This window comes from Vitis vinifera, chromosome 18 (genome assembly GCF_030704535.1).
Source record: "Vitis vinifera cultivar Pinot Noir 40024 chromosome 18, ASM3070453v1".
Taxonomy (NCBI): domain Eukaryota; kingdom Viridiplantae; phylum Streptophyta; class Magnoliopsida; order Vitales; family Vitaceae; genus Vitis; species Vitis vinifera.
The window spans coordinates 6990152-7007829 of record NC_081822.1 but is presented as its reverse complement, the minus strand read 5'-3'; the positions used below and the strand labels follow the sequence as shown (position 1 = coordinate 7007829).

General features: G+C 35.7%; 2 protein-coding genes across 4 annotated transcripts; both read right to left on the bottom strand.

The window, feature by feature from the left end:
- Positions 1-5161: 5161 nt before the first annotated feature.
- Positions 5162-11029, bottom strand: LOC100264342 (amino acid transporter AVT6A). The gene is made up of 5 exons (XM_002285452.5): positions 10427-11029; positions 10062-10214; positions 9527-9730; positions 6834-7299; positions 5162-5618 (listed from the first exon to the last, which is right to left on the bottom strand). The coding sequence occupies exons 1-5, from the start codon at positions 10830-10832 to the stop codon at positions 5498-5500; spliced, it is 1350 nt and encodes a 449-aa protein (XP_002285488.1). The 5' UTR covers positions 10833-11029; the 3' UTR covers positions 5162-5497.
- A 368-nt stretch (positions 11030-11397) lies between these two features.
- LOC100259164 (uncharacterized) lies at positions 11398-17087 on the bottom strand. 3 transcript variants are annotated; one of them, XM_010666178.3, is made up of 5 exons: positions 16486-17084; positions 16195-16390; positions 16002-16088; positions 13643-13826; positions 11398-11493 (listed from the first exon to the last, which is right to left on the bottom strand). In XM_010666178.3, the coding sequence occupies exons 1-4, from the start codon at positions 16701-16703 to the stop codon at positions 13686-13688; spliced, it is 642 nt and encodes a 213-aa protein (XP_010664480.1). In that variant the 5' UTR covers positions 16704-17084; the 3' UTR covers positions 11398-11493; positions 13643-13685. The 3 variants fall into 3 exon arrangements, with proteins under 3 accessions (XP_010664480.1, XP_002285490.1, XP_010664481.1); XM_002285454.5 differs by lacking the exon at positions 11398-11493 and having other exon boundaries at positions 13364-13826; positions 16486-17087; XM_010666179.3 differs by lacking the exon at positions 11398-11493 and having other exon boundaries at positions 13364-13826; positions 16195-16404; positions 16486-16922.
- Positions 17088-17678: the final 591 nt, after the last annotated feature.

Below are 17678 nucleotides of genomic sequence, written 5' to 3'. Positions count from 1 at the left end.
GAGTCCCCGTCATCAGTAAAAGGTTGTGCCGTTAATTTTTGAAGCTCCAAATCTCCTCCTTTGTGTTGGTTATAACTTCACCCACGCATCTTCTACGCGCGTGACCTCCTAAGTCAATCCATTACCACGTGTGACCCTCAAAATTTAATTAATTATGCATTTACTTTTATCCCAAGTTACTCCCCCACCAGCTCAAGTGTACCGACAACTGGATGTCAGGAGAAAAAAAATAGAAAAATATATTTGAAAATCAGGAAATTATTTTTCCCTTTTTTACTCTTAAAAAAAAAAAAACAAAGTATTTTTTCCATTCTTTTCTTAAAAATAAAAAATAAAGTAATTTTAATTTTTTATTTTTAAAAACAAAAATTTTATATTTTCAAAAACCACCTTTTAGTTATTTTCGAAATTTTTTTATTTATATTTTTTAAAATAGTTTTAAAAAATAACTATATGAAGATAAAAAATAATTAAAAATAAAATATTAGATATAAAAAATTTTGTTAAAATATATTTAAGAACATTAAAACTAGGTAAAAATATTTCAATTTTCAAAGAAATTTTTATTTTATAAATTATTAAAAAGCAAATTATAAATATTATTTTTAATTTTTCTTTTTTAAAATAATCACCCAACAAACCCTAAATATTTCATTTATAACCACTCTAATTCAAGCAACCTTTTATTGTGTATTAATTCCACTCCACAAGCCACCCTTATTCTCCTACCTCTATTAAAATACAACTCAATAAAAACCTTTATCAACCATCCTCCAAAGTAGTCAATAATATGAATTAATTTTAATAATATTAAAATAAAAAAATGTGAAAAATTTAAAATAAAACTATAAAATGAATTAAATACAGAGAATATTGAAATTCATTTGTTAAGAGAGTTCATAAAAAATATTTTTAAATTATTTTCAACAATAAAATTCTATTTAGAAACTCATATAAAAAATTCAATTTATTTTTTTATGGAAGCGTCGTATTTTCTAACCTAGGAAACATATTTGATAAATTTTGAATAAGAATAATTTTATAGAAATAGGTGGAAATAAAATATTAATATTTGATTTTGTTATTAAAGACAATTGAGAATCGTTAATATAATTTTTTTTTTCCTTTTTATTTATTTATTAGATATTTGTAACAAATTTGGCTTTAATTTTCGGAATGTTTTGTAATAAATCTAAATATTTTTCCTTGAAGCATGGAAAACACAATTTGGCATTCCATAACCCACGCTACTGAAGATTTGAGAGTGAAAGGCTGAAAGCGTGACTGGCACGCGCCTCAATTAGGGTGGGCTAGTGAGTGTCATTACTTATTGCTCTGAACAAACAGAGAGGACATAAATTGTCCAAAGTAGCCTCGGCTCTTTGCCTCTGCACCGACAATTTTTGTGAAACAGAGTGAATTTTGGAAGGGGTTAATATCGACAAATCTGTATGAAGTGGATAATGATGGCGCAATGCTGATCCTCTGTTTATTTGGTCATCAATCATATCAACACGGCTCGTACCGGCCAAGTCACCAACTTCAACGGCAGCACATGGCCTATAATTTTAGAGGAGTACAAAGCCTCCATGCGGCTCACCCCTATTCTAACCGATCTCCGCTCGCTGGAACGAGGTTCAGGGGTCACGTGGATGAGATAAAAAGGAGAGCTGTTCAAAATTTTAAAAACAAACCAGAAAGGATAAGGGGTAGCAGGGTCATTTCAGTGAAAAAAAACCTAGGACGTGGCAAGTGGGACGTGGAGGTGAAGAAAGTAGGGCAATGGAGCGGACAACATAGAATAAGAATACGCACGTGATGATGGAAGGAGAGAAGGACACGTAGCGATGTCACTGGTGACTGGTCCACACTCACACGAACAGCCTGTCCGCCACAGCCGGCAGCGTCTGTCGTGCCTCCAGGTATTGCCCGCAATCTCCGGTCCGCGCTGCTTTACTAGTTTTTGTTGGCTTCCGCCCCATCCTTTCCATGCTCCTTCCCCTTCCCCTTCCACTTCCACTTAACTATTTTCTTCTACTGATTACTTATTGCTTATCACTCCCCCAATTCCCTTGGAATCACTCACCCACGGAAAAAATGTGAGTGCGAGGATGTGGGCACAACTAATTGCAAAATTTCATGCCATTTCCGAATACCCGAAGTTTCTAATTTCAACGTCATCATGCTTAAATTTTGTTGTGTGTGAGCTCCACCCTCCAATCAGAAAGGTACTTGTTATGTGTATCATTTACAATTATTTTGTTCGAGTGAAGCAAGGTTGGTTGAGGTAATTTTCATAGGAAAAGTCTAGGGGATGACACTGGAATGGGTCGCATTCGGCGGAAGGAATGGAGTCGAGCTTCGTGGATCATGGATGACAGCTCTCCATATGATTGCTTTTGTAGCTTTTCTTCTATTAAACCAATGGTACGAGTTTCGTGTATGCGAATAATAAACAAGACAAAAAGTTACAGAGAAATGTAGATGTAGGCCCAAGTCGGTTTTGCCTTTTCTTTCTTCTCTAATGCGTAGGATTAGGTGGGAACTGAGGGCATTGGTCTCTTAATCCCATAATTAAACGTCATGGATCCTAATGCTTCTACAAGTGGCACTATGGGTCATTAAATTTTAGTATATATAAAAATTAAGTATAGAATGACAAGGGATGAAGTGGCAGCACCTTGTGGGTCTTTAATCAAATATGTGTCGCAGTGCAGACCTTTGCTGGTACAAACGCTAACTATGTTCGCTTCCAAAAAATCGCAGTTTTGACTTACAATAATTCAGACTAGAATAGAATAAGCATCTCTGCTACGAAAAATCAAAGAAAGCGAGGAAGATGGTGTCCAAATCCATTGCGAATAAACGCACATAAGATACCTGACGGTGCCCATGTTTGCGTTGAATTATGAATATTTGATTATGCTGATTCTAATGTTTCTTTTTCTTTGTTCAATATACTAATGTAGACGTGCCAACGTTGGCGAATTTCGTTCATGGTGTTCATGTTTTCATACCAGTGGGTTGGACGGGGTGAGGGTCCATTGTACATGAATATTGAGGGAAAAAAGAGAAAAAAAACTTTCATAATTAATGCCGAAATTATAGAAATAATGTTCAAACATAAACAAATATTTGAAAATGTCCAAAAACAACACAGATTTTAAGCTCAAATTGTCAACCACTACGGATTATATTGTTATCAATCATGGTGTCAAAGGAAGAACCCATCAATCTCCATCAAGAGGGCTGAGGCATATAATCTAAATTAAGTCCGGCACCACTGGTATTCTTCCAGGCTTCAACATAACGCAAAACACAAAGCACCATTTCATTTGGGTGTTTCATATTTGTCTCCATTCTGTGTTAGACTATCCATGAGCGTGACTCCACGTATCAGCTCAAAGAAAATATGACCCTTGAATTTTCAAAACTTTCACCAATATTTGTCCTGATGTTAATATTCCAGCAATGGTAAAGACTACAACTGCAAAGGTTATAGTCATACACCTGTTTCCTTTGTTTAATTAGCTGGCTGGGAATGGATGGCTGGTGAAGCAATCAAATATTTATCCACTTCTTAAAATTAGAAATTTCAAAAACAAAGCGACATCAACAGTAGAGACTCAAACTATTTTGTGGTCAAGATGAAAGCAAAGAAAAGTGAGTTGGTAACTACTCATCCACTTTTCTAAAGAAGAAAATATTTTCATCTTCGACCCATAAGTCTTGGAAAACTGGTTTCAATCTCCAATTCAAAACCCAAAGCATAAATTTTCAAAAGATGTTAAAGGTCAGACTACTTTATATTAATTCGAATAAGTCGCAGCTTATTGATGTACAATCGGCTTCACAGAACTCCCAGCATTTACAGTTGTAAAGAATTGAAGCTTTCAAAAAGTATGACATTGACAAAGTGTACATGGCATTGAAAGAAAAAGATGCGTTAATCATCAGTGCACACCGAAAAAGAAAAAAGGAAAAAAAGAATAATCATCTATAGCATGAAAAATCAATAATGCATCAAATAATCCATCTATTTCTTATTTGAATAAGTTGCTCTTTGAGTCTCATTGGGCTTGAGGGCGTGCGTGTACATGAGATCAGTCATGCGCAAAGTTGTTTAAAAACAGGAAGAAAGAAAGAAAAGAAGCATTCAAGCTGGGATTGGAGGAAAACCCAAAAGAAGAAAATGGGTACATGCAATTTGAAAGCACAACAGTAATTTCTGTGATCCTGTTATTTTAAAATTGGAAGAGCATATTAAAGACCTTTGGGGTAATCAATGATATGGATGTGGCTGAATAAGGACAACGAGGGGTGCTTCTTTATTAAGAGGGTGGTCATGAGTCATGACTAATCCATTTCAGGTTTAATTTTGGCACAACTGCCTGTGTAGTTTTTTGGGGTGGTCCATAAACTACAATTTTGTCCATCCGATGAGAATATTACATCTCATTCCTCCAAAAGGTGGTAGGTAGCAGAGGATTTGTTTGGTTAGAGTCTTTTACCATCGCTTCACACTGTATTACCCAGATGTATTACAAAACAAAAACGTTAAAAAACACATTCACCAATCTAGGAAAGTACTAAATACATGAAGCCTTAGGATGTAGATTTCTGAGTACGGGAAATTTCGTAAGGCACTTAAACTTCACCCCTCTATGGCAACATAAAGATTAGACCAAGTAAAAACAAAAGATCCCGTGGATTAAAAAGATTGGTGCTGGGAAAGAGTACAAACAAATGGGGCTGCAAAACTCATTTTTAGGGTCAGCTTCTTGATGGGGACCGCTGATGAATTCATATTTTTCCCTGTAAAGGCTGCAGTTGAAGATGATTATTGCAATGCAGTGCAAGGACCACATTTTGATATAAGGATTTGATAAAGAAAGGAGTTTTGCCAAGAAAGCCGATTGTAGAATACAATAGTACAAAAGGAGAGAGTGCTTCCCCTTGGCTGGACCAACCAAGAATGAGAAATCAATTTATGAGGGGAGGTGGGTTGGTGAGAATGGATATAATGCAAATGTGTGACGAACATTGATTTCACCTTCTATGAAAAGTAAAACTTCTTCAACGTTTTGGGTCAAGCCTGAAACTGAGAGTTTAGATCCCATCAAGACAAACTTAACCTCCCTGGTCAGAGACATTAAATCCATGAAGAAAGAAGTGGCAATTTGTTATTGCAACCAATCTGGAAGCCATCCAAGTTTGTTAAGTTACATGCAATAACCTGATAGAATTCAAAATTGCTCCCGTCACTTTTGAGTTTCAGTTATTACAATAGTGTAAAATAACAACATATTCCCCAAAAAGAATTTAGAGAAGACAAAATTGGCTTCTGCAACCAGACTGGGAACTGGAGCAATCCTCTTACTGCATCTCAGGGCTGCCCTTTTTTATCAAATAAATACTCTCTATTCTAGTCTGTATCTCAAAGCCACTGATAAATTGTATGAGTTTACCCTCCCTGTAAGGCCAACTTCCACCACTGTCATCTATTGAAAATGCTATAAATGTCACTGGAGATGGCAACCGTGCTGGCTGACACAGCCAAGAGGATCATCACACATGATACCAGTCTGTCATTCTTTGTTGCGATTCCATGAGTGTCCCTGCACAACAGAAATACATTTAAATATACTTTTAACACAACTTCATAAAGATTAAGGAATATCTTTGAGCCAAGAGGCTTCCTAAGCCAATATAAAAAACTGATTCAACAGTAGTGTGACAATCAATTGGTCCAGATTCCTGGCAGATATTGCCATTCTCTTTCTGTAATTCTTGGGGGAATTTCTTGAATCTGAATGCCAAAACACTTCCCCTGTGCCATGTTGGCTACAGAATCCCCCTCTGTTAATCAGCTCTATCTTGGGCCATAATTTCAGTTAAATCATAGGCCACATGTTTTCTCACAGCAATTTCTCATTTTCTGTTCGCAGGTAGATGATCAAGTCCCAAAAGTTAATAAAGGGCATCCTTAAGATTTGCATAGGAAAAATGATTTGGAATCATACTACACAATTCCCCTGTGCCATGTTGGCTACAGAATCCTCCTCTGTTAATCAGCTCTATCTTGGGCCATAATTTCAGTTAAATCATAGGCCACATGTTTTCTCACAGCAATTTCTCATTTTCTGTTTGCAGGTAGATGATCAAGTCCCAAAAGTTAATAAAGGGCATCCTTAAGAATTTGCATAGGAAAAATGATTTAGAATCATACTACACAATTCCATTATAAAACTTCTGTCACTCCTAAATGAGGAAATTATTCTGAGCTAAGTTTCTTAAATCAACAATAAACCTGGTTGGACAATCACAAACTCAAGTTTGTGCCTGTCCTTTTCTTTTTGTAGATTGAAAGCTAATCCTTTGCTTTGGGCAATATCTTGATCTGGTTGAATCATCCTGCTTTAGACAGTTGAAATTTGTTCAGGACTAAGAATTGGAGGATGTTTTCAAATCATCCAGCACAAAGCATCCAATAATGGGAATTCTCCGCATTGGCGACTATCTGAATAAGGCCCAGGTTCCATATGTTTAATTATAATGCTTTGGATAGCCAGGCTGTGGATTCATGGTTCGAATGCAAGACACACCCTTTTCTTGTGTCTATTTGATCACTTAGAAATTAGGCCAGGCAAAGAGGTAGCCTAAACATGGTAGTCTGACCCATAACAGTCATCCACTTATGCCCTGAGTTTTGAGCCATTTAGAATCTGAGAATCATCCAAAGTGTTTTTATGCTTCTCAAAAGGATGATTGCTAAATTTGATGCCACAACCAACTTCAACTTGAATTTACTAAAAGTAATGAATGTTACTCACCTAAGGGCTATAGCAGCTGGAAAGATGAACCCAACAGCAACAGCAGCTGTGGCACCAGTGAACTGAAAGGCATCCCAAATGCTAGGCACGAAATTAGCACCCAAAAAGATAAAACCCATGAGAGCAGCAGTAAGTGAGAAGAATCTCCGGCTATCAAAGGCAATGGGGATGGCATATGGAAAGAGAAGACCATCTAGGTTGAGGCGAAGGGAGAAGAAAACGATTGGAAACACTAGCATCAAGTGGATGGCATAGCTCACCCTCACCACATCATTAAGCAATGAACTATATGGGATCCCAAGATCACCATCAAAATTGGCCAGCACATCATCAAGCGTTCGGTCCCCAAAAAGAAGAAATCCAAAGAAGCTGGTAGCAATATAGACTGATGTGCACAACATAAGGGATGTCCGCACAATAGGTTTCATCTGAGTTTGGTCGTGGAGCTCTTTCTCAATTGGGTGAACTTCCAGACAGAAATAAGAAAGAGTAAGTTATGAGCAGGACCAAATAAATAGTTAACAGCTTCACATTATAACTCTAACAAAAACAGTAATTCTGTAATGTATGCACCAATTTGTAACAGATAAAAGGCAATGGTCATCCATCAAGACCTTTGATCAGCTTGGATTGTGACAACTCAGTTGCTACAAATTAGATGATGGTCAGTTCATTGCTGTGAGTTTTGTTTTGAAGGCATGTCAAATAAAAAGCTGGCTATTGAAATGCTTATATTATTTACTGAACAGTCTAGACAAAGATATAGAAATTGCTTTCTTTTGTTATCTACATGTTGCCTGTCAAACAGTGAGAAATATGCATCTCTCTGTCTCCCATCAGGACATTGACAAGATGCAATATGCAATGTCTTCAACCTGGGGATTCTGAGAAAAAAAACACAACTTAAATGATTCAATGAGAATCATATGGAGTAATTTCACTGAAGTTGAACAGATTCAATGAGACCCATTTTGTTTTCAATGATTAAATGTATTTATTTCAATACATATGGAGGAAATTCATTCCAAGATTTTGAGTTAAGGAATGAGTCCCTCACAATCCCTAAGAATCTCATTCCTTTTCCTCATTGCTCATACGTTTTACAAGACTGTCTATACAACCCATACATTTTGGTAAAACCACCCTCACAACTATATATTTTAATTTGAAAAACATTAGTGTGATTTAGGAAACAAAACAGTTAAGTTGATGGTGAAAACAACATTTCGATTGGAGCTTGGGAATCTGTTACAAATGGTTGAATATTTTTCCAAAATAATAAAAAATGTTGAATAAGTTTAACAAGTTTAATAAAAAAGTTATTAGTTATGTGGCCTAAATCACTATTTTCATAGAAGAAAAAAAATTGTGAGATGACTGTGTTGCTTTTTCCCCTGTTACCCAACTCAATGTTTATATTAGTCATGTCTCTGGCTTCTGTTTTCAACCAAATTAATATTCATTTTCCTTATACGGATTTCGTAATGTTTATTTGTTTTCTTTAATTGACAGGAGCATATTTTCATTTAGGAGGAATAAGCTCTCTCCCTATAGAAAATGTGACAAAGATTATTTTTTATGTATATACTTTAGCTCTCTCCCTATAGCTTGTTTTCCAAAATAATAAAAAATGTTGAATAAGTTTAACAAGTTTAATAAAAAAATTATTAGTTATGTGGCCCAAATCACTATTTTCATAGAAGAAAAAAAATTGTGACCCAACTCAATGTTTATATCAGTCATGTCTCTGGCTTCTGTTTTCAACCAAATTAATATTCATTTTCCTTATACGGATTTCGTAACGTTTATTTGTTTTCTTTAATTGACAGGAGCATATTTTCATTTAGGAGGCATAAGCTCTCTCCCTATAGAAAATGTGACAGATTATTTTTTATGTATATACTTTAGCTTGTTTTTATCTATCTTACAATATTTGAGTCATTTATTCCTTTGCATAAGGATATTATAGCAAACATATACATTTTAGTCCATTTCCTAACTATTAGCAAACAACTCAATGAAAGACATTTTACTCCCATCCCTGTTCCTAATAGTTTTGTGAACACTTCAATGAAATTCTTCATTTTAATTTTGATTCAGTTCATTTTGTTTCCTTTCTATTCTAGTTCCCTTGTACTTAGATTCTAATTTATTAGACATAATTAGCTACAGAAATGCCTAAATGCATGTCCAACAACAAGTGCTTAGTGATTGCATTTTCCAAATCACTTTGAAGAAATATTCTTCACTGTAACCCTCCTTTTTCCATTTTTTTCCTTTTTCCTTTTTCTGTTTTACTCTTTTGAAATAGGAGAACCTCCCCGTTAACTTGACAAGTGCACATCATTGTGATAACTGGTAACTGGTAACACAAGAAAACTAAATGTTAAATTAGCATGATTCCATAATCTTTGCAGATCACTTGAATTTTTTTATCAAATTCTTATTCCATTCATAACATTTACCAAAATAACCAGCTTTGCCTAAATGATATCATTAAAATTGAGAAACCTAGGGAAATGATCTCAAATCAAGTTGTGAACTCAGGATAGAGAGAAGCATAACTGAATCAAGTTGAAATGGTTTCTAAGTCCAATACTACTGAAACCCTTTACTTGGAAGACAATAATCACTGACTGCTCATGTGCTTGTGTACAAAAACAAAATGGAACATTTTAGAATTTACAACTTACTGTTGTGATGGCATATATAGGCAGTGACCAGAACAGGAACAGTCGTGAAAAGCTTCCAGAATGAAGCCTGATCGACAATTTCAGGCAGTAGACGTGGCATTCCAATACTTCCCTCCACCAATTTGACGATAGCTACTCCAGCAGTGATTGCCACAAAAACAACAGCCAAAGCGACAGACAAAGCTGATGTGTATCTCAATGAATCTAACACCACATAAAAATTGGTCACAATTTTCACAGCTACAGAAAATGCATGACAACTAAAATCTAGAAGACATATGGAGAAGGTTCATCAAGCCAACCATTAAATCCTATAGTGGTAGTTCAAATAATAACAAAATAGTAATAATATTAATAGATAAAGCTATCCTTCAATAATTTGAAAATGAATTAAAAAGAAGTCTGGTATCCTTTTTCATTCATTTTGAGAACAGGTTTAAATTCACATTTCAGCCTATAATCCCACCCAAGGCATACCAAACCATCTAAAGGCATATGTTTATAAGCAAAGTAAATGAGATTGATGGGGACTGACCAACACGCTTGAATGATATAAGCGGAGTCAAAACAAGGAGAGTTGTTAGAAGCAACAAGAAGGAGCGTGTGCTCCACCAATGTTGACCAAACCATTCCTCCACCACGCCCAAATGGTGAACCTTGTCCAACCATGTTCCCGATAGCACATCGCCTGTAAAACCAAAAACAAATATGTCAGCAACCAGTCTATCAAGATCAATTCTGTAAGCAATGTTCTACCAGTTGATTTTTGAAGCTTAATCTCAAGATTCATTTCACAATCCTTAAAACTATGTACAACAATTTATAGTGGAAAAGAAGGAAAAGAAAAAAGACAAATTAGATTAGGAAAATGAAGGGGGGAACATGTAAGGCGATGAGTACCGATGATGATCATGTAGACGATGAGCATCCCCATATTATTAACAACGACGCAAATCTGCAAAACCGTCCGGCCAACGCCACCGAAAGCATCACCGACAACACCGGAATAGGAGGAGGACTTGGAAGCACGACTGAATCTCAAAATCATTTCGATAGAGGATTCGGTCAATAGCGCACCCAATAGAATCATGATCAAGCCCGGAATCATCCCTAATTGCTTAATGGTGGCGGGAAGAGCCATGATCCCTGCCCCAACTACGGTGGTGGAGAGATTGAAGACAGCGCCCGAGAAAGAGGCGCCGGAGAAGCCAACCTCAAAGGAATCGGCATCATCGTACTTTTGGGGGAGGAGGGGTGCTCTGGGGCTCCGGCGGCACTTCCGGTCGGCAGAGGCCAAAATCGTCATTTTGAGACAGATTTGGCCGTTGAGAGTATATGAGGGGTGAGGCGATTCGGGATGGCGGTGGTGGTGGGACGGCTTTTTATTTTCAGGGGATGGAAAGGGGACGGGGTTCAGTTACAGGTATTTTACGCGGGAACCACGTGGACTCGTTGTTTTTGGTGGTGAGACCAATAATACACCGACAAGTGGTTGAGTTTCCGGCTAGTTCAAAATAGGGGAATCACACTTCCGGCCACTCCGCCCGCTGAAATCTGTCGCGGTTGGGTGAACTGGTCTAAGTCTGCTTTGAATTTGATAGATAATGAATGCCGTCGACCTCGACAATCCCTCCCAAGTTTGGGAAACTTCCCTCCCAACAACTTTGTTGCTTTGAGCCGACCAAAGCCCTTCCCAACCATCAATTCTTGTCACATTTGGAAGTAAACTTTGGTGTGGTTGCCCCCTTTTGTGGGTTGGACTTTCAAATGTTCAAATTTAAGTTATTGAGGATAGGAAGTCAAGAAGGGACCCCCTGCAACGGCTACTAAATATATTATTACCGTTGCATTTCCCAAAAAATGGAACGGCCCCAAGGAAGCACTAGTGGGTTCACGCCCCGCCCACCACTTCACTTACCTTTGCTTCTGGTGGCTCATCCTCTCGTTTACTTTGCCTCTGCCCAATCCTATACAATCAATTTCCAAAGGGAGAGTATGATTGATACACTAAAATTGTTTCTTTGCTCTACCAGAAATGTTTCTTCTAATTTTATTCAGACCATTATTTTGTTGATATAAATTAGAGACAGCCTGTAGATTAATTTTAAAGAGTTATGCTTCTTTCTCTGCTAGGTTCATGCCCAAAATATACTTCAACTTGCACCATTTTGTTAAAATAAACAAGAGAGAGAACTTATTCCAACTATTCTAATCAAGTTCATGGGTATCGTAACCACGCTACTTCAGAACGTCGGACATGGTTGGCTTATTCTTGGCCTTGGAGGTGGTTTTAGTGGCAAGGCTAGTGATATATTTATTATGAAATTTTAAAGAATCTTTACAAAAAATAATGGCTTTTAAAAAAATTAAGTTGCTAAAATCTTTTTATTATCTCAAATTTTAAAAATATAAGATAAATTTTACTATCTTATTTTTAAAAAAATAAAATAATCTATATTTTTTTATATAAGAATTACTATTTTATTTTTAAAAGCAAAAACAAAAAATATATCCAATCAAAAACTAAATGTTAGAATAAAAGTAAAAGCTTAAAATAAAAGAAATAAAAAAAATATATAGATGACATGAACATCAGGTTATCAGGTGGTGCCTCCCAATCAGCAAGCCAAATTTCAGTAAAGGAATTTTTTATGGTACTTTTGACTATAAAAAAAACTTAGGAAAGGAGATAGAGAAGAAAAATTAAAGGAAAGAAAGAGATAAGAAATTGTTCATCAATATACTTTTTCCAAACTTTTCTCACATTTAGGGAAGAAAATCCTAACATTCCTTCTCTTTTATCCTTGGTTTATTTTTCACAATATCAAAATTCAAAATTTAATTACTTAATATATTTATCTTTAGCAACTTTTTAAGTGTCAAAAATGATTTTTTTTTTTTTACTTAATTCTAAATAGAACCTTAATGCTTAATAATATTAAATATTAGATTATTTATTTTTATAGTATTTTATTTCTATTAATTATTAAAAAGTAAATAAAAATCAATATATTATTTTTTTTAAACTATTTGATTTTTTTCATTTAGTAAAAAGTTTATAATAAATCATGAAGAAGTAAAAAAATAAATAACCTAAATTTTAAAAATAAATTACTTTCAACGATAAGTCAAAAAACAAACACCACCGTAGTCTCCAATCCTTCACGGGCGATGGACAACAGTCCTAAGGTACCCTAAAATATCGGAGTGAATAAAAACATGAAATAAGGGGAAAAAAGACCTTAAAATAATGCTGAAATTTCTGTACTGTCACTGCGTCAATAAATAGAAAATAAAGCCAAGCATTAAGTAGGGTGTTTGAATGCACAACCTGCAACCCGGTCCCGAATTTAACTTAAACATGGTGCCTCCCTACCAATAAATGATAAAATTTACCCTTCTGTCATGTTCAGATCGTGACAGAATTTGCCTGAATTTGTCAGGAATGCTTAGTAAATTCAGTAGAGGTACACTATTTATTCCACCAAATTTAAATAAGCCTAGCAAAACAATAAATTCTAGCACTATCCAACAAAATGTCAATGACAGATTTATTTTATTTTATTTTTTGCTTCACCAAAAGAAAAGAAGAAAAAAAAACTAGTAAATTGGGTTGGTGTCCAAGAATGTCTAATAATAATAATTGAACCGTGCTAAAATAATATATAATATATGGTGCAACTTTCTTTTTCAGTTATACACCAACACGTTTTTGTCCTATGAACTTTAGATAAATGAAGCACTAATCTTTGAGTTATAAAACCACGAGGCCCAAATATGATTAGGCATCATCTGCTTTTCTTAGCCTTGTCGTTCATAAAGTGGCAATATCAGGCATAGGAAACATACCATTTAGTAATATAAGAGGAGGTACTACACAGAAAAGAAACCATACCATTTTGCTACCACAACAATTAAGCATGAAATTTATTTTTCAGACTCAGACCATTACAGGACCCAAAAGAAAGAGGGGAAAAAGGTTTAAATTATTACCCAAGCTGAAAACGATAATCTTCAACCCAGAAGGTGGGGTCAAACTCACGGCCATGAGTTAATGGATTATCATCCAAGCATAATGAGGCCCTAAACAAATCAGAAAGGATATATGTAACTTACTGGGCAAAGTTCCAAGTACTGCTGTCAATTGTTTGTCATTGATTCATTGTTTTCTCTTTCTCTTTGTGTTAACTTTGGGTTCTGAATTTGGTAGGGAATCTAGCAACTTGGTCCCAACAGCAGAACTCCACAAAGCCCTTTCTACATCTGATGGAGTGTAGGAGTCCCCCTCTACACTCAATTCCTGAAAATGATTTCCAACAAGAGACATTGAAAAAACAAAAAAAGAAAGAAGGGAGTCATAATCTACAGAAGTGAGAACCCAAGCGCAAGTTTTTGACTGGCAAACACAGCACACACAGCAAATGCCCAAGGGCAAATTTTTCGACTGAGGCATTTAAATTTCAAGATTCAACAATATAACTATGGAACTACCACAAGCAACCAGTTAAACTGCATTACAGAAAAATAAAGATCAAATGCAACATCCCTCCTCAAAACAAAAGGAGGGATGGAATTTTCACATCCCGGAGGTGAACGGAATCAAGATAAATCCTGATATTTGCAACATAAAAGGGTTAAAGGGGAATGATACTGTGCCTTTCTTTGCCAAAAAGTTAGCCTCAATAGAGTAGAGACCAAAGCTTAACAACTGAGAACACAATTTCACCAAGGCTTATAATATCAAAATTTTAACATATTCCATCAAGTCAAGATATTGGTCCATAAAAATACTATGTTCATCACAAAGTATTACGTACAAGATGGACTGCTTGGGAAGAGATTATCAATATGAAAAGAAAAAGGGCAGTACAAATTAAAACCAAAGTTGATAAAAATTTAATGATTAGTTTACATTTTTTGTGGGACATAACAATAGTTGTATGCAGAAGCTAAAGTCAGAGCACATATCAAAGCAAAGTGCAAATTAACAGTAAACTATGGTCATAATGCCTGTCAGGACACATGCCTAAAGCTTTCAACAAGGGGAAGCTAAGTTAGTTCTTTTCAGATGTTCCAATGAACACGCCTAAATGATTAGAACACACTACATGGAAGTAAATCGCCCAAACATTGGCTTGCATCAGTTCGCAACTATCTCGGACAAGGAAGTGGGATTCCCATTTTCAGGAAATAAACTTAAACTAGAGGCACAGTATTTACAACTATCGAAATGGAGAAAGAATTCTTAAAAACAAGCAGAGAGTGATGAAAATGATCAACAAGACTTTTGTAAAGAGCAAAGAATGGTAGTACATAGGAGTTAGGAAAAGACCTTATTCGAAAAGGGGGAACCATATTTGGAGATACAGCCCTACATCAATAGAATCAGATGTGGTCCTACATCAATAACTAATGGATCTCGCTTTTGAACATACTCACAGTATGGCACTAATAGTTTTGGTGGAAACAAAAATCAGCAAAAGGGATATCTTTGCTCCTACAGATAAGCTTATGAATGATTTAGAACGTAAGATTCCTTAGTTGTATAAGGAGAAGATTTACATAACAATGAATTGTTCATGGTTGTTCAGCATATTTCCTGAAAAAGTTGAAAAACCAAAAAAAGAAAAAAGAAAAGTGAAAGCATTTTCAATCATTTGGAAAAGGCAGAGAAATATGATGAATAAGTGCTTGTATTCCCAGAAATGGAATTAGCATATACTATTGCCTGTAAAAAAAAGTACTCATGGTTCCATTGCAAGAAAATTACTAACCAGGGAGTTGCCAATTAGATCCCCAAGATCTAGTCTTCCCAAGCACTAAATGAAGCCTGCATGAGACTTATACTAAAGAAAAGTTTTAAACCTCTTATAAATTTAAAAATACACATCTGCAAGCATAATTTCTCATCAATTTTCTACTGATTTCACAACTTGCTTGTTTTGTTCACACCTGAAATTTTTAAATCTATTGTCAGATTCATCTATTGCATCACATAAAATTGAGCCCACTTCTTGTTTGCTTTCATTTACAAAGACAAGCCATTTTTATGTTTTAAAATGTGTTAGTTTCAGTGATATCCTTGAACCTGAACCAACATTCTTCTGAATCATTGTGTGTTCAATCTACTCACGAAATGGAATCAAACTTTTGTGTCTTACAGCATAAACAGTTGGATAATGAAGAGAACAAATATAAATGAGACAGTTGGGCAGTATTTGATTCATGAAATTGGATTTGATTTGGAGTTCTGACTCCTTAAATTACAAAATAAATAAATAAATGTTGCTACCAATGTGGAACTATTTTGGGGGTTCCACACTTGTGATCCAAATTCAATTTCAAATTCACAGGCATATATGACGCAACCAAACTGTAGATCATTGAAATCCCAGGAGGATCAATACGTTGGTACATTTTCCCTTCTAAAACATATGAACATGAATCATAAGAGGAAAGAGAAAATGAAACAAACCCTGGCTTTGTTCTGTAGTTTATCAGCAAATACTAGATACTGCTTCAATGTATAATCTTTGGAGTTGCCAAGAGCCGCGACCATAGCCTTCGCCCAGCGTTATAATAAAGATCCAAATTAAGTGAGAACTAGCCTTAATTATCCTAAATCGAAAGGAAAAAGAAAAAGGCAAAAATCCTAACCCTAATTTCACCTCATCAGACATGAAGGGCGCAACATCAGGTGCGTAAGCAGCGAGAAGGGCGGACGCAGTGGCGGGACCGACCCCTTTGAGGACAGTGAGCTCAGAAATAGCCTTAGAGATGTCAGGAAGTGATTGAAAAGCCTTCTGAGAAGCAGACTTTACAAGGGCTTCGTCCAAGGACGAAACGAAGTCCAATAGACGCGGCCTGATATTCAAATTCTGTGAGTAAAGAATACAAAACTTCGCTTAAATTGTTGTCGGGTGTAGAGAAAAAGAAAATAAAAAAATAAAAATAAAAACCTCCATTTGCCACGGGTGAGCTTCCACTGCATGAGCTTGGAGAGCTCGGATGTGGTGATGTAAGGATTAGGGTTTCGCTGGCGGATGAGGGCGGGGAGCTGATTGCAATAGAAATCATCGAGCGAAACCAGTTGTGGTTTGTTGAGAGAGACTATGCGTGCTGAATAGGACGAGAGCGCCTCTTTCCACACACTCCTGTTCAAGCACTGAAAATCCATTCTGTTTTTTCTCTTCTCAAAACTCAGCCTTCCCCCTTCCCCCACTTTTCAACTTTGTAATTCGCCATCCGCAGTTTATTGAATATAATTCTATGTTTTATGTTTCTCCCATTATTCTTCTTCTTCTTCTTCTTCTTCTTTATTTTTATTTTATGTTTTCTTTTCTTTACATTTTTTTTTCCCAAAATTTTCATGAATCAAAAGATAAACTTTACAAATCAAATATAGCATAAGTAATGTGTCTTTTTATTAATATGAAATTATTGATTATTATCATAGTTAAATCATACAAACTCGTGACATTGCACACACAATCACACTCAATATCTCATGTTTTCACAATACAAGGTGTCTTAATCATTAATTTGAGTTTTGCAAGGAAACACGACAAAATGCAACTTAAACAAAGCACTTTAAAAGAGTTATGAAGCTTGAAAGGGAGATGACTTGATGCCCTATTGATTCCCCTTCAAAAACCAACAAAAAAGATGGGAAAGAAAGTTAGCCCCACTAGGCTAGGCTAGGCTAGTAAATATTGGATTCACTAAGTTAGAAGCCCAGCAACCAACACAACCGCACTTTACAATTTCAAGTTCTTTTCCAAACCCACGCAACCTCGCAACCTTCCCAAATCCTTCTTTCTCCCCTTCGTACTCTCCATCTCTGTTTTTTTAAGCAAAGACTTAAAACTTCAAATTACCAAATTCACTCACTTCTTTTCATTCTCACCTTTCATCTCTCATTCTTCTTCACACAAAAACTCGTTAAAACCATCACCAATGCCTTAGGAAATGATTCAAAACTATCATCAAAATCCTAATTTTCATCACTTAGACAATCTTAGGGAGTTATCTCATATTACAAGTTGTTCAAAGAAGAGACATTCCATTTGCCTTCCAGTCAACAATCCCTCAACATCACTCCACCTTCTATAAATAGCCAATTATAAAGGAAGTAGAAAAAAATAAGCATGGA